Consider the following 27,694-nt stretch of genomic DNA (forward strand, 5'->3'; position numbering starts at 1 on the left):
CACAGGGAGTGATATCGCAACACATTCATGGAGAGGGTGTAATACAGGCTGTGTAAATCAGGGGTAGGAATTATGGATGCCATCTTTGGATTCTGTCTACCACATCCAGAATAAAGAGGATCATTTTGTAGTTATAAAGGAATTAATTCATCAAGAGGACATGGCAGTCCTGATGTTTATTTACCATATAATATTGCTTGAAAATACATTAAGCAAAAACTAATAGAACTGCAAGGAGAAATAAATCTCTAATTATAATTGCAACTTCATTAATCCTCTCTCATTAATTAATAGAACAAGTTGAAAGAAAATCAGTAAAGATGGCCAGGTGCGGTGGCTCATGCCTGTAATCTCAACACTTTGGGAGTCCGAGGCAGGCGGATCACAAGGGCAGGAGATTGAGACCATCCTGGTTAACACGGTGAAGCCCCATCTCTACTAAAAATACCAAAAAAAAAAAAAAAAAGCCGGGCATGCCTGTAGTCCCAGCTACTGGGGAGGCTGAGACAGGAGAATCACTTGAACCCAGGAGTCAGAGGTTATAGTGAGCCTAGATCGGGCCACTGCACCCCAGCCTGGGTGACAGAGCAAGACTCCATCTCAAAAAAAAAAAAAAAAAGAAAAAAGTAAAGATGTAGAAGATTTGGACAACACTTTTTTGTATGTATTTTTAGTAGAGATGGGGTTTTTCTATGTTACTCAGGCTGGTCTCAAATACCTGGGCTCAAGCAATCCATCCACCTCAGCCTTCCAAAGTGTTGAGATTACAGGCTTAGGTCACTGCACTTGGCCTGAAGAACAGTATTGACCAATTTTGTCATGGGATCCTTAAGGTGTTACTTTGCCAGCCAGAAACCTCTGTGGCCAGTGCCACCTTTGCCCAAGTTTTACTCAGGCCCACTTGGGCTCATTCCGCCCACTCGGCCTCCCAGGCTGTGCTTGGCTTTTGCTATCAGCCCAGATCCCATGCCTACAAAGGGTGAGCCAGGCACAGAGCAGCAAGGGGTGCATGAGCACGGGGTCTGGCCACTGCACATAACCAGGCATATACTGGTTGTGGCAGGATAGGCAACTCCATGCACTGGCACAGCTGCTGGCTTCCTGCTACAGCTGGACCAGATGTACCACAAGCAGCTTCCACTGCGGGCACCAGGGAATGTGGTGGCACCCAGAAGCTTGGAGATGCCAGCAACTGCAGAACCCCAAAGAGAGTATCACAGCCCTTGCTTGGGAAGCTCCTAAGTCTGGGTTCCCCATAGGGCCACAGCTCTTTTCTCCTTCTTTCTTCCCACCTTCTCATTGCCCACAGTGTCATGAGTGGTGGCAATGTGATTGGGTTTGGGGGAGGTTTCATCCATGTTTGTGTTACAGATGTTTCAGTCCCGAATTATTGTCCTGAGTCCAAGAAGAATTAGGTATGTGGACAACTGGAGCATACCTCCAGTTGTGGAGCAAGGTGAAGAGGTGCTTTAGTGAGCAACAGTATACCTCTCAGAAGACCTGAAGTGGGTAGCTCCTTTCTGCAGGCAAGTTGTCCTGACATCTGTGCAACCCTCAGTGGAGGGGAGACCCGGAGTGGGTACCTCGTATCCACAGGCAGGTCATCCTGATGTCTGTGCAGCCCTAAGTGGAGAGGACACCCGGAGTGGGTAGCTCCTATCTGCAGGCAGGTCATTTTGGTGTCTCTGCAGCCCTCAGCAGAGAGGAGACCCAGAGTGGGTAGCTTTTATCTGCAGGCAGGTTGTGCTGATAAGGGTACAGCTCTCAGCAGAGAGGAGACCCTTAGAGGGTAGCTTTTCTCCACAGGCAGGTCATCCCATCTTCCAGACTCTGGCTGAGTCCAGGATTTTTATGGGCTTCAGAGGGGAAGAAGTGCATGTTGATTGGTCCATGGGCAGGCCTGGAAAAAGCACCATAAGTTCTCACTCCAGTGTGTGGAACTAGCAGCCCACTCCCACAAGCTTCAGTCTGTCCCTGGCTTGAAGGTGTGGCTTCACCTGTCCCTTTCTGCCCAGGAGTCTGCCTCCTGCCACCATCAACCTGCTGTCCATAGTGCCCAGGCTGTTTGTGCTGAGGGGTGCCTGGAGGCCCACACCAAGCTGCCCTCAGCACCCTCCTGGTTCCTTCCCATGCTTGTTGGTGCCCAAAGTCCAGAGGGGACCATGTCAGCACTACCCCAAGTGTGTGCACACCCGACTAGGTCCTGACAGCACCCAGGATCAGCCACAACTTTGCTCCAAAATTGGAGGTTGTGCTGGGAGTGGGGAGAACCAGGCAGTGGGAGAAGGCACTTCTGAGCCTGCGGGGGCAGGGGCAGGGGGGTTTCCAGGTCCCCTGAGAACACAGGAATGCCCAGGTCTGCAGCTGTGGCTGAGTGGCTGCAGCTGCACCCAAGAGGTCAGGGCTCCTACCCCTTCTACTCAGACGGGGGCATGGTTCCCACCTGTTCCTGGCTCCCGCTGGCTCCAGGGAGCACACAGTCCCAGCGCACCTTCCCTGCCACAGCTGGTGTCTTCACAGCGGCCACTCCAGAGGGGCTGCCACTGCCATCAATGTGACCCAATTAACATTTATAACACATTCCACCTACAGCAGCAGAATTCACATTCTGTTCAAGTCCACAAGATATATTTACTAAGAAAGACCTTATTCTAGGCTATAAAACAAGTAATTTAAAAGGAATCAGATTTTATAAATTTTGTTCTCTGGAATTAAATTGGAAATTAATTACAGGTATTTGGAAAATGCTCAAATATTTAGAAACTAAGTAACACACTTATATGTGTAACCGATAGATCTAAGAAGAAATAAGAAATCAAAAGGAAAATTACAAACTATTTTGAATTTGATGAAATAAAGAATGAAACATCAAAATTTGTGGGATGTAGCCAAATTAAAGAGGAATATGTCACAGTATAACACCTATATTAGAAAAGAAGAAAAGTTCTATATCAAGGAAATCAGCTTTCACCTTAAGAAACTAGAAACAGAAGAGCACATGAAGCCCAAAGTAAGCAAAGAAAGGAAATAATAAAGATCCGTGTGGAAATCATTGCAGTGGAAAACAATAGAGAAAATCAATGAAAGCAAAAGCAGGTTCTTGGAAGAAGATCAATAAAATGGATAAGCCTCTAGTCAGATTGACCAAGAAAAAGAAGAGAAAAATTACAAACATCAAGAATGAGAGAAGAAACATCACTACTGATCATACAGCTGTTAAACAGATAATATAGAAATATGATAAACAGCATGATGCCCCAAAATTCAACAACTTAGGTGAAATGGACAAATTATTTGAAAGACACAAACTACCAAAACTCATTCATAAAGAAATAGATAACTTGTGACCGGGCACAGTGGCTCATGCCTGTAATTCAGCACTTTGGGAGGCCAAGGCAGGCAGATAACTTGAGGCCAGGAGTTCAAGACCAGCATGGCTAACATGGTGAAACCCCATCTCTACTAAAAATACAAAAATTGGCCAGGTGTGGCGGCCCATGCCTGTAATCCCAGCTATTCAGGAGGCTAAGGCACAAGGATCGCTTGAACCCAGGAGGAGAAGGTTGCAGTGAGCTGAGATCACACCACTGCACTCCAGCCTGGGCAACAGAGCGAGACTCTATCTCAAAAAAGTAATAATAATAATAACTTGTATAACCCAGTATCTATTCATGAAATTCAATTTTTGTTTAAATTTTCCCACATAGAGGCCAGGAGTGGTGGCTCACGCCTGTAATCTTAGCACTTTGGGAGGCCAAGGCGGGCAGATCACTTGAGGTCAGGAGTTCGAGACCACCTGGCCAACATGTGAAACCTCATCTCTACTAAAAATACAACAGTTAGCCAGCCATGGTGGCACATGCCTGTAATCCCAGCTACTCCTGAGGCTGAGGCAGGAGAATCACATGAACCCAGGAGGTGGTGGTTGCAGTGAGCCGAGATCACGCCACTGCACTCCAGCCTGGGTGACAGAGCAAGACTCCCTCTCAAAAAAAAAAAAGTTTCCACAAAGAAACCTTCAGTTTCTGATAGTTTATCCCAAAATTTTTACGAAGATACCAATTCTACATATACTTTTAGAACGTTGAATAAGATGGAGTTCTTCTCATCTCATTGATTGAGGCCACCATTACTCTGATACTAAAACCATACAAAGACAGGAAAACTACAGACTGATTCTTAATATAGCACAAGAACATAGAGATAAAAATTCTTAACACAGAACTTCTTATTTGCCCTCTTCCTAATCTGAAATATACTTCTCCCTCAGTGTTCACTGTCTTAGTTAATAGCCCTGCCTTACACATTTGGTTGTTCATTCCAAGTCAGGGTTGACTTTTTTTTGTCTTTGTTTGTTTGAGACAGAGTCTCACTGTGTCACCCAGGCTGAAGTGCAGTGGCACGATCACAGCTTACTGCAACCTCGACCTCTGTGGGCTCAGGTGATCCTCCCACTTCAGCCACACAAGTAGCTGTGGCTACAGGTGCACACTACCACGCCTGGCTAATTTTTGTATTGTTCGTAGAGACAGAGTTTCACCCAAACTAGTCTTGAAATACTGGGCTCAAGCAATCCGCCCGCCTCAGCCTCCCAAAGTGTTAGGATTATAGGTGTGAGCCACTGCACCTGGCCTCTCATTTCTTTACATTCCATCAATTCTTATATTTTCAGAACATATCCTGAAACCAATTACCTACTGCAGTCTCTGCTGCCATCCCTCTAGTTCATGCCGTAATTATCTCCCACATGGCTGTTGTAGTTTCTTCACTGGTTTCTATGCTTGCATTATTATTCCATCTCATATAACAGCTGTTGATACTGTTAAGATATAAACCAGACCATGGGACTTCCTCACAGAAAGCACTTTGGTAGCTCTCTAGAACACTAGGGAAAAAAATTTAAATCCTTACCAAAAATTGTAACTCTTTATTACCAAGGGACAGATAATGAAGGATCAGCTAACCAGGCCTATTGTTAAATCATAAAAGGGTCTATTCATCAAGAAGATGTATCAGTTCTAACACACACACACACACACACAGACACACACATAAATATATATAGAGAGAGCACGCATGAATGCTTCAGAATACATGAAGAAAACAACTAATAGAAATTTAAGGAGAAATACACAGATCTACAATTATATCTATATTATAATTGTATAGGTACACAATTACAGATTGTGTAAGTTAATATAATTATAATCTTTTAAATCTAAAAGATATAAAAGTTATGTTTACACTATAATGTAGTCTAATAAGTGCACAGTAGTATTATGCCTAAAAAAATCAATATGCCTTAATTAAAAAATACTTAATTGCTAAAAAATACTGCTGATCACCTGAACCCTCAGTGAGTTGTAATCTTTTTGCTAGTGGAGAATCTTACCTTGATGTTGATGGCTGCTGACTGATCAGGGTGGTAGTGGCTGGCTGTGGTAATTTTAGCAATCACAGTAAATATTACTGCTCATTGACAGTGTACCTGGTCACTCATGAGCTCTGATGGAGATGTATAAGGAGATTAATGTTGTTTTCATGCATGCTAACATAACTTCAATTCTGAAAATTTAGCACCTAAGAATCATACTGGTTTTGAAAGTCCTAGATGGCATCTTCTAATAGGAGGCTGTTTCATTTACATTGAACATCTGCTGTTTCATGTAGCTACTTGTATCTGTTACCTTACCTAGATCTTCTGGATAACTTGCTGCAGCTACTACATTAGCACCTACTGCATCACATTGCACTTTTATTTTTTTTTCTCTTTGAGACGGAGTCTTGCTTTGTCATCCAGGCTGGAGCGCAGTGGTGCGATCTTGGCTCACTGCAACCTCTACCTCCCAGGTTTAAGTGATTCTCCTGCCTCAGCCTCCCGAGTAGCTGGGATTACAGGTGTCCACCACCACGCCCAGCTAATTTTTGTATTTTTAGTAGAGACAGCATTTCACCATGTTGGCCTGGCTGGTCTCGAACTCCTGACCTCTTGATCCACCTGCCTCGGCCTCCCAAAATGCTGGTATTACAGACATGAGCTACCGCACCCAGCCTACATTGCACTTTTATGTTATGGAGATGGCTTCTTTCCCTCAACCTCATGAACCAACCTCTGCTAAACTCAAACTTTTCTTCTGAACCTTTTTCACCTTTCTGAACCTCTTCCTTGGCAATATTCCATACACAGAAAATAAGACATTTGTGATCTTGTTCCAGTTGAGTCCCATTTAACGAATGATCTTGTCATTTCTTTTTCCCATAGGGAGAAGAAAATTGAGGGACTGAATTTTATTAGATGCTTAGCTGCTTTTCATTCTGAGATACTGAACACAAAGTTGCATGAAACAAATTTTGCAGTTGTTCAAGAGGTAAACTTGTTTTTCAGATGAGTTAAGGATTGTTAGAATAACAAAGGATAAATATGCTATGTTTATTTGACCTTTAAAATTTTTAAACAACTCTGTACCATATGATATAAAAGGCTTGTATTTAATTAAAGTAGTCCATGTCTTAATTTGCAACATTAAGAGAAACTTAATAGATGTTGATTCTTAGGACAAAAGATAATATATATTAAGATGTGGGGTTTTGTTTGTTTGTTTTTGAAACGGAGTCTTGCTCTGTTGCCCAGGCTGGAGTGCAGTGGTGGGATCCGGGGTCACTGCAACCTTCTCCTCCTAGGTTCAAGAGACTCTCCTGACTCAGTCTCCCAAGTAGCTGGGATTACAGGCACACACCACCAGGCCTGGCTAATTTTTGTATTTTGAGTAGAGACAGGGTTTGACCATATTGGCCAGGCTGGTCTTGAACTCCTTACCTCAGGTGATCCACCCACCTCAGCCTCCCAAAGTGCTGGGATTATAGGTGTAAGCCCAGTTTAAGATATGTTACTTGAAGCCAGGAGTTTGAGACCAGCCGGCCCAACATGGCAAAACCCCATTTTGACTAAAAATAACAAAAATTAGCCAGCCATGGTGGTGTGCACCTGTAATCCCAGCTACTCAGGTGGCTGAGGGACGAGAATTGCTTGGACCTGGGAGGCAGAGGTTGCAGTGAGCCGAAATCATGCTACTGCACTCCAGCCTGGTCGACAGAGCAAGACCCTAACTCAAAAAAAAAAAAAAAAAAAAAATTGTAAAATTCCTTTCCAAGTTATTATTAGTGATTTTCTTGCAGAATATCAGCAAAATGTACATTTTGAATTTTTTTTTAGGTGAAAAATTTACGTTCTGGAGTTTCTCGTGCTGCTGTGGTCTGTTTAAGTGATCTTTTCACTTATTTGAAAAAGAGCATGGATCAAGAGCTAGATACCACAGTAAAAGTTTTGTTACACAAGGCTGGTGAATCAAATACATTTATAAGAGAAGATGTTGACAAAGCATTGAGAGCTATGGTTAATAATGTAACTCCTGCACGTGCAGTTGTTTCTCTTATCAATGGTGGACAAAGGTAATGTTCAAAATTAACCTTGAAATGTCTTTGAACTAAAAATGAAATGTTGCAATCGGGAGTGTAGAAAAGAAGCAAATCTTAGTAGTATATCAGTCAAAAAACATTTATTAAAAAGTTCCTATGAGATAAACATTATACTACGTGCCGATTATGAAAAGAATAATGTTTTTATTATTTTTCTCATAGAATATGTATACTTCTTTTGTCCCTTGGGCGCCTAGCAAAATGTCTGCCACACAAAATCATCTAGGCAATTTGGCTTTAGGAGCCTTACAATTACTATTTTTTTATTAATTTTTATTTCAATAGCTTTTGGGATACAAGTGGTTTTTTGTTACATGGGTGAATTGTATAATAGTGAATTCTGAGATTTTTGTGCACCCATCACTTGAGTAGTGTACATTGTACCTAATGTGTAGTTTTTATCCCTCGCCCCCCTCCTGTTCTCCTTCTTTCTCTAAAGTTCATTATATAAAGTTCATTATATATATCACCCTGTATGACTTTGCATACTCATAACTTAGCTGCCACTTATAGGTGAGAACATATGGTTTTTGGTGTTTCACTCCATTATTAGAGTAATGGCCTCCAGCTCCATCCAAGTTTGCTGCAAAAGACACTATTTAATTCATTTTAATGGCAGAGTAGTATTCCATAGTGTGTATATATATATATATACACTCTCTACTAAATCTCTACTAAAAATCCATACACATATATATAAAACATTTTCTTTATCCACTGATTAGTCAATGGGCACTTAGGTTGGTTCCACATCTTTGTAATTTTGAATTTTGTTGCTATAAACATACATGTGCAAGTATCTTTTTCACATAAGGACTTTTCGTTTGGGTAGATTCCAAGTAGTAGGATTGCTAGATCAAATGGTAGATCTACTTTTAGCTCAATAAAAGTTATTGTAATAACGTTACCCTATTGTTATTCCAATAATGTTATTTACATTCATAGATCTATAACTAAATGTCAGTTGTGTTTTGCTTTAAACTTGTGGGGAAGGGATAAGTAATGCAAATAATTTGACATTTTAGACTCACAGGATGATTGTTGAGGAGCTGTTAAATCATTTAACTTTAAGATAGATCTTTAGCCTTGCATGGTGGCTCACACCTGTAATCCCAGCACTTTGGGAGGCCAGGGTGAGAAGATCCCTTGAGTCCAGAAGTTCGAGACCAGCCTGGGCAACATAGCGAGACCTCGTCTGTACTAAAAGTAAAATCAAATTACCTGCGTGTGGTGGCACATGCCTGTGGCCTCAGCTACTTGGGAGGCTGAGGCAGGAGGATCACTTGAACCCAGGAGGTCAAAGCTGCAGTAAGCCATGATTGCATCACTGCATTCCAGCCTCAGTGACAGAGCAAAACCCTGTCCCAAAAAACAAAACCAAAATACAAACAAACAAAAACAACCCATAGATCCATATATATTTGGAGAATAGTTTATATAACAACTCTGTTTTAATTGATCATGTCTCCTTGTAGCCATTTACACATTGCTGTAAGAAGGTGTACAGCCCAGCATTTATCAGATGTATTGGAATTTATGGAACCAGAACGTATTTTATCTGCAGCAAAGGATATGGCTGAACGTATATTACCAGCTGCTGCTAAGTTTGCTCAAGACAGTTCACAAGAAACCAGGTGAATATCTGCTAATGTTTGCTAAATCTATTATTAATAAGGGCTTAAAAGTAGGGAAAGAAAGAAAGTTTAAAGAAGAATGAACATTTTCTAAATGGAGAAGTGGGGTCCCAGGGATTGGTGCTGGGGGATGGTCTTATTTAACCAGTTTGTAAATATTCTTGAGGGAGTGCACAGTGAATTCTCCAAATTTACAGATGACACTACATACTTCTGGGTAGTGAGATGCCAAGTCACAGGGATGAACTTCATGAAAACGGCACAAGACTGTATGAGTGGGCAGAAAAGTGGCAGAAGAACTTCATTATGGGCAAATGTAAGGTAATGCATTTAGGGGAAAATGATATATTTTCCAAGCAATCAGGTAAAATAAGGAAATAGGTACACATGAAAAATACAGGAATAAGGCCGATCGTGGTGACTCATGCCTGTAATCCCAGCAGTTTGGGAGGCTGAGGCAGGTGGATCACTAGATCAGGAGTTCGAGACAAGCCTGGCCAACATGGTGAAACCCTGTCTCTACTAAAAATACAATAAAATTAGCCAGGTGTGGTGGCAGGCGCCTGTAATCTCAGCTACTCTGGAGGCTGAGGCAGGAGAATCGCTTGAACCCGGGAGGCAGAGGTTGCAGTGAGCCGAGATCGCGCCATTGCACTCCAGCCTGGGTGACAGAGCGAGACTCTGTCTCAAAAAAAAGAAAGAAAAATACAGGAATAATGCATAACAATATATTATCCTACAAAACATGAGATATCTGCAGTCTGAAAACTACACAAATTTCTGATGGTTGTACTGGAAAAACAGTTTTATGAAGTTTAAGAACAGTCAGAGAAAGACAACACAATAATTAAGATGTGGATGGTATAATGGCTGTGGTGGTGACAGAAATTTTGGATGTAGTCAGATGCTTATGTTAAATTTCTAGTCCCCATCATTGTTTGTCCTTAAGCAAGTTACTTAATTTCTGTTAGTCTCTGTTTCCTTGTCTATAAAATTAGGAAGGGTAGACTAGGTGACCAGTAATGTCCCATATAAAATCTAAAATTTTTATAGTAATGATATATGGCCGGGTGCGGTGGCTCATGCCTGTAATCCCAGCACTTTGGGAGGTGGAGGCAGGTAGATCACCTGAGGTCAGGAGTTTGAGACCAGCCTGTGAACATGGTTAAAACCCCGCCTCTACTCAAAATATAAAAATTAGCCAGGCACATGCCTGTAATCCCAGCTACCTAGGAGGCTGAGGCAGGAGAATCACACGAACCTGGGAGGCGGAGGTTGCAGTGAGCTGAGATTGTGCCACTGCACTCCAGCCTGAGAAACAGAGCGAGACTCCATCTCAAAAAAAAACAAAAAGACTGGTTGTGGTGGCTCACACCTGTAATCCCAGCACTTTGGGAGGCTGAGGCGGGCGGCTCACGAGGTCAAGAGATTGAGACCATTCTGGCCAACATGGTGAAATCCCATCTCTACTAAAAATACAAAAATTAGCCGGGCATGGCGGCATGCGCCTGTAGTTCCAGCTACTCGGGAGGCTGAGGCAGGAGAATCTCTTCAGCCACTGCACTCCAGCCTAGAGACAGAGCGAGACTCCATCTCAAAAAAAAAAAAAAAAGGATAATTTTTTAAAAGAATCTGAGTCATAAAGATTAAAGAAGTATATAAAATGTTTATTATTTTAAGACAAAGATGTTCATTACTTTAGGTATCTGGAGTTAATATTATGGAACTCATTATACCTAAAGGTAATACAGAAAGTAAATATATTAGTTTTCCATTGCTGTGTAAAGTTTAACACAAATGCAGGAGCTTAAGGCAACCACATTTTTTGGCTTAGAGTTCTTTAGGTCAGAAGTCTGGCATGGCTCACCTCAGTTCACTGCCTATGGTTTCAGAAGGCCAAAATCAGGGTGATAGCAGTGCTGGGCTTTGCCAAATTCAGTTCCTTGTGGTTATAAGACTGAGGTCGGCTGGGCGTGGTGGCTCACACCTATAATCCCAGCACTTTGGGAGTTGGAGATGGGCAGATCACCTGAGGTCAGGAGTTTAAGACCAGACTAAACAACATGATGAAACCCCATCTCTATTAAAAATACAAAATTTAGCTGGGTGTGGTGGCGTGTGCCTATAATCCCAGCTACTCAGGAGGCTGAAGCAGGAGAATCGCTTGAACCTAGGAAGTGGAGGTTGCAGTGAATCAAGATGACACTATTGCATTCCAACCTGGGTGAAGAGTGAGACAGAGGGTTGACTCAGGCCAGAACATCCGGCCAGTAGGTGGACAGCAAATGGTCAATGGGCAAGGAGCCCAGGACAGAGAGAAACTTCTCAAAAAAAAAAAAAAAAGACTGAGGTCTGCATTTCCTTGCTGGCTGTCAGTGAGGGTCCTTGCTCAGCTCCTTAACACCACTCACATTTCTTTGCATGCAACCCTCCTCTGTTATTAAGCCAGCAATAACATGTTGAGCTCCCCTTCATAGGATCTTTCATACTTCCTCTTTTTGTACCAGTCACAGAAAGCGCTCTGCTTTTTTTTTTTTTTGGAGACAGAGTCTTGCTCTGTCGCCCAGGTTGGAGTGCAGTGGCGCGATCTCGGCTCACTGCAAGCTCCGCCTTCTGGGTTCAAGCGATTCTGCCTCAGCCTCCCGAGTAGCTGGGACTACAAGTGCCTGCCACCACACCCGGCTAATTTTTTGTATTTTTGGTAGAGATGGGGTTTCACTGTGTTAGCCAGGATGACCTCGATCTCCTGACCTCGTGATCCGCCTGCCTCGGCCTCCCAAAGTGCTGGGATTATAGGCGTGAGCCACCGCACCCGGCCAGAAAGCTCTCTGCTTTTAAGGGCTCGTTTGATTAGATTAATTCCACCAGATCATGTCATTACTTTAAGGTTAACTGTACTATATGATATAACATAATCTTGGGAGTGATATCTTATTATATTCACAAATTTTAGGGATTGGAGCAGGACATCTTTGGGGAACCATTTTAAAGTTCTGCATGTCACGTTAATGTTCAAAAAAATTCAAGAGGGTTAGATCATGATAGGCTAGTTAGGAATAAAAGATGTTCTTTTCTCCCTCTCTATCACCTTGTTAAAAAAAAAAAAGAAAAGATTTCTTCATGGCCGTCTCGTGCTTCCTTACTTAACCATTTCTTGATGGCATAGTAATTCTTTCTAGCCCATTTTGTCATTTCTTAGATTCTTATTTAAAGTTATAAAATTATAAAATGGTTACAATTAATTTTCGAGTTTTATATTTCTCACATTTTGTGTCCCTGTTCTCTGCTGACTTGTTTGTTTTAGCCTTTCTCATATCATTGGGCCCCCTATAATAGACCTAGAGTCCTTAACATTCCAGGCTAAACATTAGAATTGCCCTTGAAAATATAACTGATTAGGAGCTACTTATCTGGATATAGACCTTATTCTGGTTATGGAGAAAGGTAGTATTTATTCTCTGACATCACTTCTCTTTCTGCAATTTCATTACATTTGAAGGAGTCAGGTTGAGATATGTGATCCTTTTCTTTTTGGAGACAGGGTCTTGCTCTTTAGCCCAGGCTGGAATACAGTGGTATAATCTCGGCTCACTGCTACCTCCGCCTCCTGAGCTCAAGTGATCCTCCCACCTCAGCCTCCCGAGTAGCTGGGACTACAGGCGTGTGTCACCACGCCTGGCTAAGTTTTGTATTTTTTGTAGAGATGGGGTTTTGCCATGTTGCTGAAGCTGATCTTGAACTCTTGGGCTCAAGCAGTCCACCTATCTTGTCCTCTCAAAGTGCTGGGATTATAGGTGTGAGCCACTGCGCCTGGTCAAGATGGGTGGTCTTAAGATCATCCTGTATCCCCCCCATCCACAAAACCCCACAAAAGCCTGCCTTTTTCTCATTCCTTTTTATTTCCCCCAAGACTCTGTCCCCCAGGCTAGAGGGCAGTGGTGCGATCTCAGTTCACTGCAGTCTCCACCTCCCAGGTTCAAGCGATTCTCATGCCTCAGCCTCCTGAGTAGCTGGGATTACAAGAATGTGCCACCACGCCTGGCTAATTTTTGTATTTTTAGTAGACACGGGGTTTCACCATGTTGGCCAGGCTGGTCTCTAACTCCTGGCCTCAAGTGATCCGCCTGCCTTGGCCTCCCAAAGTGCTGGGATTACAGGTGTGAGCCACCACGCCCAGCCTCTTCTCTGGTTCTTTTTGTGCCATATATTCCAAGTTGTGAGTAAAAATGTAACTGTGATTTATTTTAGGGCCCAGCCTCCTTGAAGATGAATAGTGTGGTATTATTTTGAAGGTAGTATAAGACATCTGTGTGCTAAAATATCTCCAGTATTCACTTCCATGATCTCTGAATTTCCACCATTAGAATCATTGGGCTTATAGTATTATGCTAAGATGATTATTTTAAAATTCATATAAATAAAAAAACCTAGTTTTTGAGATTATTACCTTTATTAACATATCAGTCACAATTTTATCAACTAACCTTGGATGTATTTTAGGTAGTAAAGAATAGGATTTTGAAGAATCAGAACCCTGGTAAGTTTTGGCTAGGGAAAAACAGAGAGTGAGAAATGCAGGACCTAGGGAGGGTTGACTCAGGCCAGAACATCTGGCCATTAGGTGGACAGCAAATGGTCAATGGGCAAGGAGCCCAGGATGGAGGAAAACTTCACAATTCTTCCAAATGCCAGCATTGATATGGACCTTGGGATGCCTGAAAAATAGAATCAAAGCTTTGTCTCTCTATCTGGCACATGGCAGAAGGATTTGAAGACAGTGACTTTAAAGGGAGATTATGGGAGCATCCCAACAGATGCTTTTTTTTTTGAGATGCAGTGTCACTCTATTGCCCAGGCTGGAGTGCAATGGCGTGATTTCGGCTCACAGCAACCTCCACCTCCTGGATTCAAATGATTTTCGTGCCTCAGCCTCCTGAATAGCTGGAATTACCTGAGCGCGCCAAGACATCTGGCTAATTTTTGTATTTTTTTTAGGAGAGACGGGGTTTCATCATGTTGGCCAGGCTGATCTCGAACTCCTGACCTTGTGATCCACCTGCTTTGGCCTCCCAAAGTGCTGGGATTACAGGCGTGAGCCACTGTACCTGGCCACAGATGCTTCTTAACTTACAATGAAGTTATATCCCAATAAACCCGTCATGAATAGGAATTATCATAAGCCAGAAGTGCATTTAATACACCTAACCTACCAAACATCATAACGTAGCCAAGCCTTACCTTAAACATGCTGAGAACACTTACATTAGCCTATGCTTGGACAGAATCATCTGGCAACACAGTACATTGTAGAGTATGGTGATCATATGGCTGACTGGGAGCTGTGGCTCGCTGCTGCTGCCCAGCATCTTAAAAGAGTGTCATCCTGCATATGACTAACCATGGAAAAAATCAGAATTCAAAGTATGGTTTCCACAGAATCATATGTCTTTCACACTATTGTAAAGTTGAAAAATTATAAGTCAAACCGTTGTAAGTCGAGGACCATCTATACCCTCTAGGGTATCCTATACAGTTAGGATATCTATATTTTGGTGGTTATTTAAAATAGGAATGGTAATCTTGATATTTGATAGGTGTTTTTTTTTCTATTGAAACAATGCATCTAGGGTCAGAAACTGAGCTTATTAATGTCTAAAAAGTAATATACCTATTTTTCAAATACTCATAGGTATTATGGTCGAAAGATGCTGTTCTTCATGATGTGTCATCCTAACTTTGAAAAAATGCTTGAAAAGTATGTCCCATCTAAAGATTTGCCATATATTAAGGACTCTGTTAGAAACTTACAGCAAAAGGTATGTGGAAAAAGTTTGTTTTATAAACAACTTTATAAGCAAAGCTTGTTTTTACATCCAGGTAAAGGATAGGAATAATTATTTATTTGATTATTTCTCTGTTAATCATTTGGACTATATCTGCAATAGCATTTCAACAATTACAATACTAAGTAGACATACGTATTGTCAAGCCTTGGAAGTAAATGTTTATTGCACAGAAGCTTGATGTTTGGTAGAATATAGTTTGGCTTATGGGAGTTAACAAGACATGGGTTTGAATTGCAGCTCTAACAGTTAGCAACTGTGTAACTTACACATGCCTCTTCATTTCTCTAACTAGAATTCTCACTTTATAAAATGAGGATAATAATGTTTACCATGTTTAGTCCCTGCTTTATTTACCTTGTATGTTCCACTATTAGCGCTGTTACCACACTGCAGAACGTTTATAGGGAGCTCCTTGAGGGTAAGTGCAATGTCTTTTTTTTTCTTTTGAGACAGAGTCTTGCTCTGTCACCAGGCTAGAGTGCAGTGGTGTGATCTCGGCTCACTGCAACCTCCACCTCTCGGGTTCAAGCGATTCTCCTGCCTCAGCCTCTCGAGTAGCTGAAATTACAGGTGCCTGCCACCACACCCAACTAATTTTTTGTATTTTTTAGTAGAGACAGGGTTTCACCATGTTGGCCAGGCTTGTCTTGAACTCCTGACCTCAGGTGATCCACCTGCCTTGGCCTCCCAAAGTGCTGGTATTACAGGCGTGAGCCAATGCGCCCAGCCATGCCATGTCTTATTTGTCCTGGTAGATAATGGGAATTCAGTAATGTCTGTGAAATGAGTGACTGAGAGAATATCAAGTGAAACAAAATATGAAAAGTAATCTATTTATACGTTATTTTAAAAATATGTTTAATAAAGTAAAATTTTTCTATTGTAATTTATGTCATTTCTCTCTGATGACCTTGGGATAAGGACTCACTTATGAAGGAATAATATTACAAAGATAATATTATCTTTGTAATAGACATTTTAGAGCATTTTTTTCTGCCCGTTGAGCTTGAAGGTTTCAGCTTAGTTCATATTAGAACTTATTAATATAACCATGCAAAAAAAAATAATCTGACTGAAATGAAGCAGATTGCATCTGTGAGTCTTTCCAATACAGGAAAGGTTTTAAATAGTTCTCATCAAAATGTTTATTCTCACACTCCTAATGTTGCATAGGAACAACAGTGTTCAGTGTTTATGGACTGTGCTCCTATATTCTACATAGATGTTAAGCTTTAAGAAGAGTAGTTACAAAATACAGCATATTATTATTATTATTATTTTTTTAAACAGAGTCATGCTCTGTCGCTCAGGCTGGAGTGCAGTGGCACGATCTTAGCTCACTGCAACCTCTGCCTCCAGGTTCAAGGGATTCTCCTGCCTCAGCCTCCCAAATAGCTAGGATTACACCACCATGCCCGGCTAGTTTTTGTGCTTTTAGTCGAGACAGGGTTTCCCCATGTTGGCCAGGCTGGTATCGAACTCCTGACCTCAGATGATCCACCTCCCTCAGCCTCCCAAAGTGCTGGGATTACAGGTGTGAGCCACCGCACCCAGCCCAAAATGCAGCATATTAATTTTTAGTTTTTAACTCGTTTTTACAAGTCAATATATATTTTCCCATTAGTCTTGTATTTTGTTAATTTACTGCTAACTACAAGGTGTTTTATATATCTCATACTCTTTAAAGCATAAGTATACCAGATTATTAAAATACTTTCCATCTTAAAAAATCAATGATGCCTACTTTGAAAATTACATTGTGTAAATTATTTCACTACTAGTTTTAAAATTTGTATTATACTACTTTTATATTTACTTGCAGGGTTTGGGGGAGATACCATTAGATACTCCTTCAGCAAAAGGAAGACGATCTCATACTGGCAGTGTTGGAAATACAAGATCATCATCTGTTTCTAGAGATGCTTTCAATTCAGCTGAAAGGTAAGATGATGTAATAGTCCTCATCAGAGAAATTACTCCCTTGTGATAGTAGTCTCATTTGGTTGTTTTCATAAACTACCCCAGGGGTATTTGCCAAAATTTAATGGAGTTTTAAAAGTTTGCTTAGGATCCAGAAAATGTGAGGTAATTAGATTTAATAAGGCAATTATATATTTACAGTAACTTCCTTTTATTTGCACTAGACATTAGCAATGCTTTAGTGTTATTGAACTTGTCAATGTTAGGCCTATTTTGGACAACTCTGATTAATTTTTTAAAAATTTATAGCCTTTATTTTTCCCCCGATTGTAAAGTAATACATAATTATGGTTAAAGAGGGAAAAAAAACCTTTAGAAAATGAAAGCATTACAAGGATTTGGAAGGCCAGTAGCGGTGGCTTACACCTGTAATCCAAGCACTTTGGGAGGCTGAGGCAGGCAGAATTGTTTGAGCTCAGGAGTTCGAGATCAGTGTAGGCAACATGGCAAAACCCTTTCTCTACCAGAAAAATACAAAAATTAGTCGGGCCTGGTGGTTTTTGTTACCTATGCTTTTGAGGTTTTAGTCATGAATTATTTACCTAGACCAATGTCCAGAAGAGTACTGCCTAGATTTTCTTCTTGTATTTTTATAAATGTAGGTCCCAAATTTAAGTCTTTAATCCATTTAGTTGATTTTTATATAAGGTAAGAGATACTGTTTCATTCTGCATATGGCAATCTAATTTCTCCAGCATCATTTATTGAAAAGAGTGCTCTTTCCTCCATGTATGTTCTTGTCAGCTTTGTCAAAGATCAGTTGGTTGTAGATATGTGGCTTTATTTCTGGGTTCTCTATTCTGTTCCATTAATGTATGTATCTGTTTTTAGACCAGTACCATGTTGTTTGGGTTTTATAGCCTTATAGTGTAATTTGAAGCCAGGTAATGTGATGCCTCTAGCATTGTTGGTTTTGCTTAAGGTTGCTTTGGCTGGCTGGGCACCATGGCTCACACCTGTAATCCCAGCACTTTGGGATGCTGAGGCGGGTGGATCACGAGGTCAGGAGTTCGAGACCAGCCTGGCCAATGTACTGAAACCCCGTCTCTAGTAAAACTACAAAAAATTAGCCAGGCATGGTGGAGGGTGCCTGTAATCCCAGCTACTTGGGAGGCTGAGGCAGGAGAATCGCTTGAATCCGGGAGGCGGAGGTTGCAGTGAGCTGAGATCACGCCATTGGATTCCAGCCTGGGCAGAGTGAGACTCCATCTCAAAAAAAAAAAAAAAAAAAAGATTGCTTTGGCTACTTGGGCTCTTTTTTTGTTCCAAATAAGGTTCAGTGAGCCACGAATGTTAGGATTGTTTTTTCTAAGTCTGTGATAAATGATATTGGTATTTTGATAGGGATTGCATTCAGACTGTAGACTGCTTTTGGCAGTATGGTCATTTTAATTATTCTGATCCATGAACCTGGGATGTTTTTCCATTTGTTTGTGTCATCTACAACTTCTTTTGTCAGCATTTTTTAGTTTTCCTTGTAGAGATCTTTTACCTCCTTGGTTAAAAATATACTCCTAGGTATTTTATTTCTTTTTTAGTTATTATCAATGGGATTGCCTTCTTGATTTGTTTCTCAGCTTATTCCTTATTGGTATATAGAAATGCTATTGATTTTTTTTAAGTTGATTTTGTATCTTGACACTTTACTGAATTTGCTTATCAAATCTAAGAGTCTTTTGGTGGAGTCTTTGGGGTTTTCTAGATATAAGATCATATCAGCAAACAGGGATAATTTAACTTTTGCAGTTGGGTGCCTTTTATTTTTTTCTCTTGCATGATTACTTTATCTAGGACTTACAGTACTGTGTTGAATAGAAGTGGTGAAAGTGGGCATCTTTGACTTGTTCCAGTTCTTGGAATGCTTTCAACTTTTTCCTGTTTAGTATGATGTTGGCTGTGGGTTTATTGTATATGGCCTTTATTATGTTGAGGTATGTTCCTTCTGTGCCTATTTTGTTGAGGATTTTTATCATGAAGTGATGATGAATTTTATCAAATGCTTTTTCTGCTTCCTTTGAGATAACCATATGGTTTTTGTCCTTAGCTGTGTTTGTGTGATGTATCATATTTTTTTAATTCCGTGTGTTGAACCATCCTTGCATCCCTGGTGTAAAACCCAGTTGATCCTGATATTTTATCTTTTTGACGTGCTGTTGTTGCTATTATTTTGTTGAGGATTTTTACATCTATATTTTTAGGGGATGTTAGTCTGTAGCTTTCATCTTTTGTTGTGTCTTTGCCTTGTTTTGGTATCAGGATATTGGCCTCATAGGATAATTTAGGGAAGATTCCCCCTCTGCAATTTTTGGAAAGTTTCAGGATGATTGGTATAAGTTTTTGTTTTATTTATTTATTGTACATTTGGTAGAATTCGACTGTGAACCCATCTTGTCCTGTGGGGTTTTTTTGCTTACTGATTCATTCTCACTACTCACTGGTCTGTTCAGGATTTCTGTTTCTTCCTGGTTCAATCTTCGGAGGTTGTATGTTTCCAGGAATTGAAATGTATTTGCTCATAATAGTCTCTGATGATCCCTTGTTTATTCTGTCGAATCAGTCATAATGTCTCCTTTCCGATTTTGTTTATTTGGATCTTCTGTCTTAAGCTAGCTAGCGATTTATTAATTTTATCTTTTTGAAGAACCATTGATGAATCTTGGGGGGTATGGGGGTTATTTCATTTAGTTCTCATCTGATCTCTGTTACTTATTTTGTTTGGCTAACCTTGGGGGTTTGTTTTATTATGGTATTTCTAGTTCCTTGAAGTGTGATGTTAAGTTGTGATCTTTTTACTTTTTTTTTTAAATTTTTTTTTTGTAGAGACAGGGTCTTACTCTGTTGCCTAGGGTGAAGTGTAGTGGCATCATCATAACCCACTGCAGCCTCAAATTCTTGGGCTCAAGCAATCCTCCTGCCTCAGCCTCACAAAGTGCTTTCTACTTTTTTCTTTATTTTATTTTATTTTATTTTATTTTATTATTATTATACTTTAAGTTTTAGGGTACATGTGCACAATGTGCAGGTTAGTTACATATGTATACATGTGCCATGCTGGTGTGCTGCACCCATTAACTCATCATTTAGCAGTAGGTATATCTCCTAATGCTATCCCTCCCCCCTACCCCCACCCCACAGCAGTCCCCAGAGAGTGATGTTCCTCTTCCTGTGTCCATGTGTTCTCATTGTTCAATTCCCACCTATGAGTGAGAACATGCGGTGTTTGGTTTTTTGTCCTTGCGATAGTTTACTGAGAATGATGATTTCCAATTTCATCCATGTCCCTACAAAGGACATGAACTCATCATTTTTTATGGCTGCATAGTATTCCATGGTGTATATGTGCCACATTTTCTTAATCCAGTCTATCATTGTTGGACATTTGGGTTGGTTCCAAGTCTTTGCTATTGTGAATAGTGCCGCAATAAACATACGTGTGCATGTGTCTTTATAGCAGCATGATTTATAGTCCTTTGGGTATATACCCAGTAATGGGATGGCTGGGTCAAATGGTATTTCTAGTTCTAGATCCCTGAGGAATCACCACCCTGACTTCCACAATGGTTGAACTAGTTTACAGTCCCACCAACAGTGTAAAAGTGTTCCTATTTCTCCACGTCCTCTCTAGCACCTGTTGTTTCCTGTCTTTTTAATGATTGCTATTCTAACTGGTGTGAGATGGTATCTCATTATGGTTTTGATTTGCATTTCTCTGATGGCCAGTGATGGTGAACATTTTTTCATGTGTTTTTTGGCTGCATAAATGTCTTCTTTTGAGAAGTGTCTGTTCATGTCCTTCACCCACTTTTTGATGGGGTTGTTTGTTTTTTTCTTGTAAATTTGTTGGAGTTCATTGTAGATTCTGGATATTAGCCCTTTGTCAGATGAGTAGGTTGTGAAAATTTTCTCCCATTTTATAGGTTGCCTGTTCACTCTGATGGTAGTTTCTTTTGCTGTGCAGAAGCTCTTGAGTTTAATTAGATCCCATTTGTCAATTTTGGCTTTTGTTGCCATTGCTTTTGGTGTTTTAGACATGAAGTCCTTGCCCATGCCTATGTCCTGAATGGTAATGCCTAGGTTTTCTTCTAGGGTTTTTATGGTTTTAGGTCTAACGTTTAAGTCTTTAATCCATCTTGAATTAATTTTTGTATAAGGTGTAAGGAAGGGATCCAGTTTCAGCTTTCTACATATGGCTAGCCAGTTTTCCCAGCACCATGTATTAAATAAATCCTTTCCCCATTTCTTGTTTTTCTCAGGTTTGTCAAAGATCAGATAGTTGTAGATATGCGGTGTTATTTCTGAGGGCTCTGTTCTGTTCCATTGATCTGTATGTCTGTTTTGGTACCAGTACCTTGCTGTTTTGGTTACTGTAGCCTTGTAGTATAGTTTGAAGTCAGGTAGCATGATGCCTCCAGCTTTGTTCTTTTGGCTTAGGATTGACTTGGCAATGCGGGCTCTTTTTTTGGTTCCATATGAACTTTAAAGTAGTTTTTTCCAATTCTGTGAAGAAAGTCATTGGTAGCTTGATGGGGATGGCATTGAATCTATAAATTACCTTGGGCAGTATGGCCATTTTCACGATATTGATTCTTCCTACCCATGAGTATGGAATGTTCTTCCGTTTGTTTGTATCCTCTTTTATTTCATTGAGCACTGGTTTGTAGTTCTCCTTGAAGAGGTCCTTCACATCCCTTGTAAGTTGGATTCCTAGGTATTTTATTCTCTTTGAAGCATTTGTGAATGGGAGTTCACTCATGATTTGGCTCTCTGTTTGTCTGTTATTGGTGTGTAAGAATGCTTGTGATTTTTGTACATTGATTTTGTATCCTGAGACTTTGCTGAAGTTGCTTATCAGCCTAAGGAGATTTTGGGCTGAGACAATGGGGTTTTCTAGATATACAATCATGTCATCTGCAAACAGGGACAATTTGACTTCCTCTTTTCCTAATTGAATACCCTTTATTTCCTTCTCCTGCCTCATTGCCCTGGCCAGAACTTCCAACACTATGTTGAATAGGAGTGGTGAGAGAGGGCATCCCTGTCTTGTGCCAGTTTTCAAAGGGAATGCTTCCAGGTTTTGCCCATTCAGTATGATATTGGCTGTGGGTTTGTCATAGATAGCTCTTATTATTTTGAGATATGTCCCATCAATACCTAATTTATTGAGTTTTTAGCATGAAGGGTTGTTGAATTTTGTCAAAGGCCTTTTCTGCATCTATTGGGATAATCATGTGTTTTTTGTCTTTGGTTCTGTTTATATGCTGGATTACATTTATTGATTTGCGTATATCGAACCAGCCTTGCATCCCAGGGATGAAGCCCACTTGATCATGGTGGATAAGCTTTTTGATGTGCTGCTGGATTCGTTTTGCTAGTATTTTATTGAGGATTTTTGCATCAATGTTCATCAAGGATATTGGTCTAAAATTCTCTTTTGGTTGTGTCTGTGCCCAGCTTTGGTATCAGGATGATGCTGGCCTCATAAAATGAGTTAGGGAGGATTCCCTCTTTTTCTATTGATTGGAATAGTTTCAGAAGGAATGGTACCAGTTCCTCCTTGTACCTCTGGTAGAATTTGGCTGTGAATCCGTCTGGTCCTGGACTCTTTTTGGTTGGTAAGCTATTGATTGTTGCCACAATTTCAGAGCGTGTTATTGGTCTATTCAGAGATTCAACTTCTTCCTGGTTTAGTCTTGGGAGGGTGTATGTGTCGAGGAATTTATCCATTTCTTCTAGATTTTCTAGTTTATTTGCGTAGAGGTGTTTGTAGTATTCTCTGATGGTAGTTTGTATTTCTGTGGGATCGGTGGTGATATTCCCTTTATCATTTTTTATTGCATCTATTTGATTCTTCTCTCTTTTCTTCTTTATCAGTCTTGCTAGCAGTCTATCAATTTTGTTGATCCTTTCAAAAAACCAGCTCCTGGATTCATTAATTTTTTGAAGGGTTTTTTGTGTCTCTATTGCCTTCAGTTCTGCTCTGATTTTAGTTATTTCTTGCCTTCTGCTAGCTTTTGAATGTGTTTGCTCGTGCTTTTCTAGTTCTTTTAATTGTGATGTTAGGGTGTCAAAAAAAAGTGCTTTCTACTTTTTTCATGTAGGCATTTAATACTATAAATTTCCCTCTTAACACTGCTTTTACTATATCCTGCAGGTTTTGGTATGTTGTGTTTCCCTTTTCATTCACTTCAAAATATGTTTTAAATTTTTGTCATCGACTCTATGGTCATTCAGGAGTCTGTTGTTTAATTTCCATGTATTTGTATAGTTTCTAAATTTCATCTTGGTATTGATTTCTAGTTTTATTCCATTGTGGTCTAAGAAGATACTTGATTTGATTTCAGTTTTTAAAAATTTGTTGGGACTTATTATGTGACCTAACATATGGTCTGTGTTGAAGAATGTTCCATGTGCTGATGAGAAAGATGTATATTCTGCAGTTTTGGGGTCAAATGTTCTGTAAATGTTTGTTAAGTCCATTTGGTCTAAAGTCCAATTTAAGTTCAGTGTTTCTTTGTTAATTTTCTGTCTCAATAATCTGCCTAGTACTGTGAGTGGAATGTTGAAGTCCACACTCAAAACAAGATTGTTTTGCTGTCTCTTTCTTTAGGTCTAGTAAATATTTGTTTTATGAATCTGGGTGATCCAGTGTTGGGTGCATATATATTTGGGATTGTTATAGCTTCTTGCTGAATTCATCCCTTATCATTATCATCCCTTCTTTGTCTTTTTTTTTACTGTTTTTGATTTGAAGGTTGTGTTATCTGATGTAAGCGTAGCTACACCTGATCACTTTTGGCTTCCATTTATTTATTTTTTTTTTTTGAGACGATGTCTCACACAATTGCCCAAGCTGGAGTGCAGTGGCACGATCTCAGTTCACTGCAACCTCCACCTCCCAGGTTCAAGGGATTCTCCTGCCTCAGCGTCCCTAGTAGGTGGGACTATAGGCACACGCCATCATGCCTAGCTAATTTTTGTATTTTTAGTAGAGACGGGGTTTCACTATGTTGGCCAGGCTGGTCTTAAACTCCCGACCTCATGATCCATCCGCGTTGGCCTCCGAAAGTGCTTGGATTACAGGCATGAGCCACCGTGCCCAGCCTAGAATATCTTTTTCTACCCCTTTAATTTTAGTCTGTGTCTTTTCAGCTAGAGTGAGTTTTTTATAAGCAGCATATAGTTGGATTATGTTTTTTTATCCAGTTTGCCAATCTGTAACTTTTAAGTAAAGCATTTAATCCATTTGCATTCAAGGTTAATATTGATATGTGAGATTTTGTTCCTGTCATATTGTTAAATGTTATCTCCCTGTTTTATAAATTATTTGTTTCTTTCTTTTTCTCTGTTTTTGTTGTTTGGTGGAATTCTGTCATGTTGCCATTTGATTCCTTTCTCTTCCTCCTTTATATGATTGCTTTATATGACCTATGAGTTTTATACTTTCTTATGTTCTTATGATAGCAAATATCGACCTTTGTTTCCATGTTTAGGGCCCATTTGGGTATTTCTTATAGGGCCAGTCTAGTGATGACAAAGTCTATTAACATTTGCTTACTTCAGAATTATTACTATGACCTCTTTGTTCAGTTTTTAAATATATTTTATTTTATTTTACTTTATTTTGAGACAAGGTCTGCAGTGCAGTGGTGTGATCACATCTCACCACAGCCTCGACCTCCTGGGTTCAAGCAATCCTGTTTTAGCCACTGGAGTAGCTGGGACCACAGGTGCACACCACCATGCCTGGCTAATATGTTGCCCAGGATGGACTGAAACTCCTGGGCTTCAGGGATCCTCCCACGTTAGCTTTTCAAACTCCTGAGATTACAGGCATGAGCCACCACATCTGGCTTTAAATATATTTTAAACACTATTGGCTGGGTGCAGTGGTATGCACCTGTAATCCTAGCACTTTGGGAGGCTGAGGTGGATGGATTGCCTGAGCTCAGAAGTTCAAGACCAGCCTAGGCAACATGGAGAAACCCCGTTTCTACTAAAAATACAAAATATTAGCTGGATGTGATGGCGCACGCCTGTAATCCCAGCTACTCCGGAGGCTGAGGCAGGAGAATCCTTTGAACCCAGGAGGCGGAGGTGGAGGTTGCAGTGAGCTGAGATCGCTCCATTGCACTCCAGCCTGGGCAACAGAGCGAGACTCTGTCTCAAAAAAACAAAACAAAACAATAACAAAAAAAAGAAAAACAAACACTGTTGAAAAATTATACGATACATCATATTCATAGTATACATAGGTATCTTATATTTTCTGTATTTGTATATCTTTGAAATATTTCATAAACTAAAGTAATGACATAAAAAATAAAGATGTATGTGAAAATATATGCTTTGGGACCTTGATATTTTAAGTACAGCCCACAAAACAGCCACATTGGCATCACCTAGGAGCTTTTTAGAAATGCAATTTTTTTTTTGAGATGGGGTCTCGCTTTGTCGGCCAGGCTGAAGTGCAGTGGCCTGATCTCGGCTCACTGCAAGCTCTGCCTCCCAGGTTCATGCCATTCTCCTGCCCCAGCCTCCCGAGTAGCTGGGACTACAGGCACCCGCCACAACGACCAGCTCATTTTTTTTTTTTTTTTTTTTTTTGTATTTTTAGTAGAGACGAGGTTTCACCGTGTTAGCCAGGATGGTCTGGATCTCCTGACCTCGTGATCTGCCCATCTCAGCCTCCAAAAGTGCTGGGATTACAGGCGTGAGACACCACATCCGGCCTTTTTTTTTTTTTTTGAGATGAAGTCTTACTCTGTCACCCAGGCTGGAGTGCAGTGGCAGGATCTCGGCTCACTGCAGCCTCTGCCTTTTGGGTTCCAATGATTCTCTTGCCTCGGCCTCCTAAGTAGCCGGGACTACAGGCGTGTGCCACCACACCCCGCTAATTTTTGTATTTTTAGTAGAGACAGGATTTTACCATGTTGGCCAGACTGGTCTTGAACCCCTGACCTCAGGTGATCCACCCACCTCGGCCTCCAGAAGTGCTAGGATTACAGACATGAGCCACCACACCCAGCCAGAAATGCAAAATGTTATTCTCCTTCCAGACCTACTAAATAAGATTTGGCAATTTTTCTACCTTGATATTATATAATCTCAAAAGATCCTGGATCAGATATCTTGGTCAAAAAATGTTTTTTGGAACCCATTAAAAAATGCTTTCTTAACATCTATTCAGAGCATACTGTGTGGGAGGCCTTTTGCAAACACTTAGCTTATTTCACAGATATTTCTCAAGTTGGGTTTATCTGATATTTTCTCACAATTAAAAGAAGTTATGCAAGAACACCACAGAAGTGATGTTGTACCCTTCTCACTGTATTACATCACAAGGTACATGATGTTGTTATGTCTTACTGCTGATAACTTTGATCATTAGCTTATGGTGGTTTCTGCTAGGCACTGTACTATTTTTCCCTTTATAGTTAATAGATATCTTTGGAAACTTTGAGACTGTAAATATCCTATTTCTCATCATACATATGCCCACTAATTTTATCCACCACTGAGATATTTTCCCTACAGCAATTAGTACATGGTTTTTTGCCTAATAATGATCTGTTTTCTTGATTTCTTCTACATTCATTGGTTGATTTTTTTTCTTTACAGAAAAACTGTTCCATTTCCTTCGTATGTTTATTTATGCAAATATTCATTTGTATTCGTGAAGACTAATGGATTTCTATTTTATTCTGTGGGGTGTAATCGAATACTGCCATTATTTCCCTCTTCAAATGGTTCTAGCTTTAGGAGCTCCCTCAGGTTGGCTGCTGTGCATTTACAACATGCCCCATCCATTTACTTTCTGTCAGCAAATGATTCTCCAGGATCTTCTTGTATTTCATTTCCTCCTTTCAAATCTGTATGCTTCTAATTTATTTTTCCTACCTTAATATTGTACTGGTTAGAATATCAAATATAATGTTAAATAGAAGTAATAACAGACATCTTTACCTTATTCCTGATCTTTGGGACAAAATGTTCAGCATTTCACCATTGTGTATGATATTAGCTGTAGGTTTCATAGAAAGCTCTTTATCAAATTAATGAAGTTTCCTTCTAGTTTGTTATTTTTTAATCATGAATGGGTGTTGAATTTTTCTCAAATGCCCTTCCAGCATCTATTAAGATAATTATATTTTTTGTTTATTTTGTTACTATTGTGAATTATGTTAAATGTTAAAAATGATAACTTGTATTCCTTGGATTAGCCCCACTTGGTGATGATAATTTGTCATATTTTTAATATATTACTGGGTTTTATTTACTAAAATTATTTAAGTATTTTTGTGTCTATAATCATGAGGTCTTTAGTTTCTTTGTCTTAGAATGTCTTTGGATTTGGCATTGGGATAATGCTGAATAATCCCTTGTGGTTTCTTCTTTAATACAGGTGCTATTTAGAAGTGTGTTTAATTTTCAAATATTTGGAGATTTTCTAAATATCGTTTTGTTAATGATATTAAATTTAGTTCTGCTCTGTCATTGAATGTGCTTCATAGGATTCTAGTTCTTTTAAACTTCTTGAGACTTGTTTTGTGGCCCAGCATGTGTTCTATATTAGTAACTATTTTATATCTACTTGAAAGAATGTACATTCTGCTCTTGTTGAATGTAGTATTCTATAAAATGTCGGTTAGGTTAAATCGGTTGTTATTCAAGTGTTCTATAATCTTACTGATTTTTTCTACTTGTTCTATCAGTTGCTGAGATAGGAGTATTGACATCCCCAACGTATTTGTGGATTTA

The 27,694-nt window shown here is 39.9% G+C and overlaps 1 protein-coding gene across 6 annotated transcripts in view; it reads left to right on the forward strand.

Annotated features, from left to right (window-relative positions):
• TOGARAM1 (TOG array regulator of axonemal microtubules 1) overlaps window positions 1–27,694 on the forward strand; it is a 116,943-nt gene that overhangs the window by 77,004 nt on the left and 12,245 nt on the right. For 5 of the 6 annotated variants that reach the window (XM_054449148.2, XM_054449149.2, XM_054449150.2 and 2 more), the window contains 5 exons: window positions 6,263–6,368; window positions 7,214–7,449; window positions 8,952–9,110; window positions 14,800–14,926; window positions 16,779–16,897. In XM_054449148.2, coding sequence (XP_054305123.2) covers window positions 6,263–6,368; window positions 7,214–7,449; window positions 8,952–9,110; window positions 14,800–14,926; window positions 16,779–16,897 — 747 coding nt within the window. Of the gene's footprint in view, window positions 1–6,262; window positions 6,369–7,213; window positions 7,450–8,951; window positions 9,111–9,307; window positions 9,435–14,799; window positions 14,927–16,778; window positions 16,898–27,694 lie in introns of those variants that run through there. The other variant, XM_063651581.1, reaches the window with a different exon arrangement.

Source organism: Pongo pygmaeus, chromosome 15 (assembly GCF_028885625.2).
Source record: "Pongo pygmaeus isolate AG05252 chromosome 15, NHGRI_mPonPyg2-v2.0_pri, whole genome shotgun sequence".
In the NCBI taxonomy this organism is placed as follows: domain Eukaryota; kingdom Metazoa; phylum Chordata; class Mammalia; order Primates; family Hominidae; genus Pongo; species Pongo pygmaeus.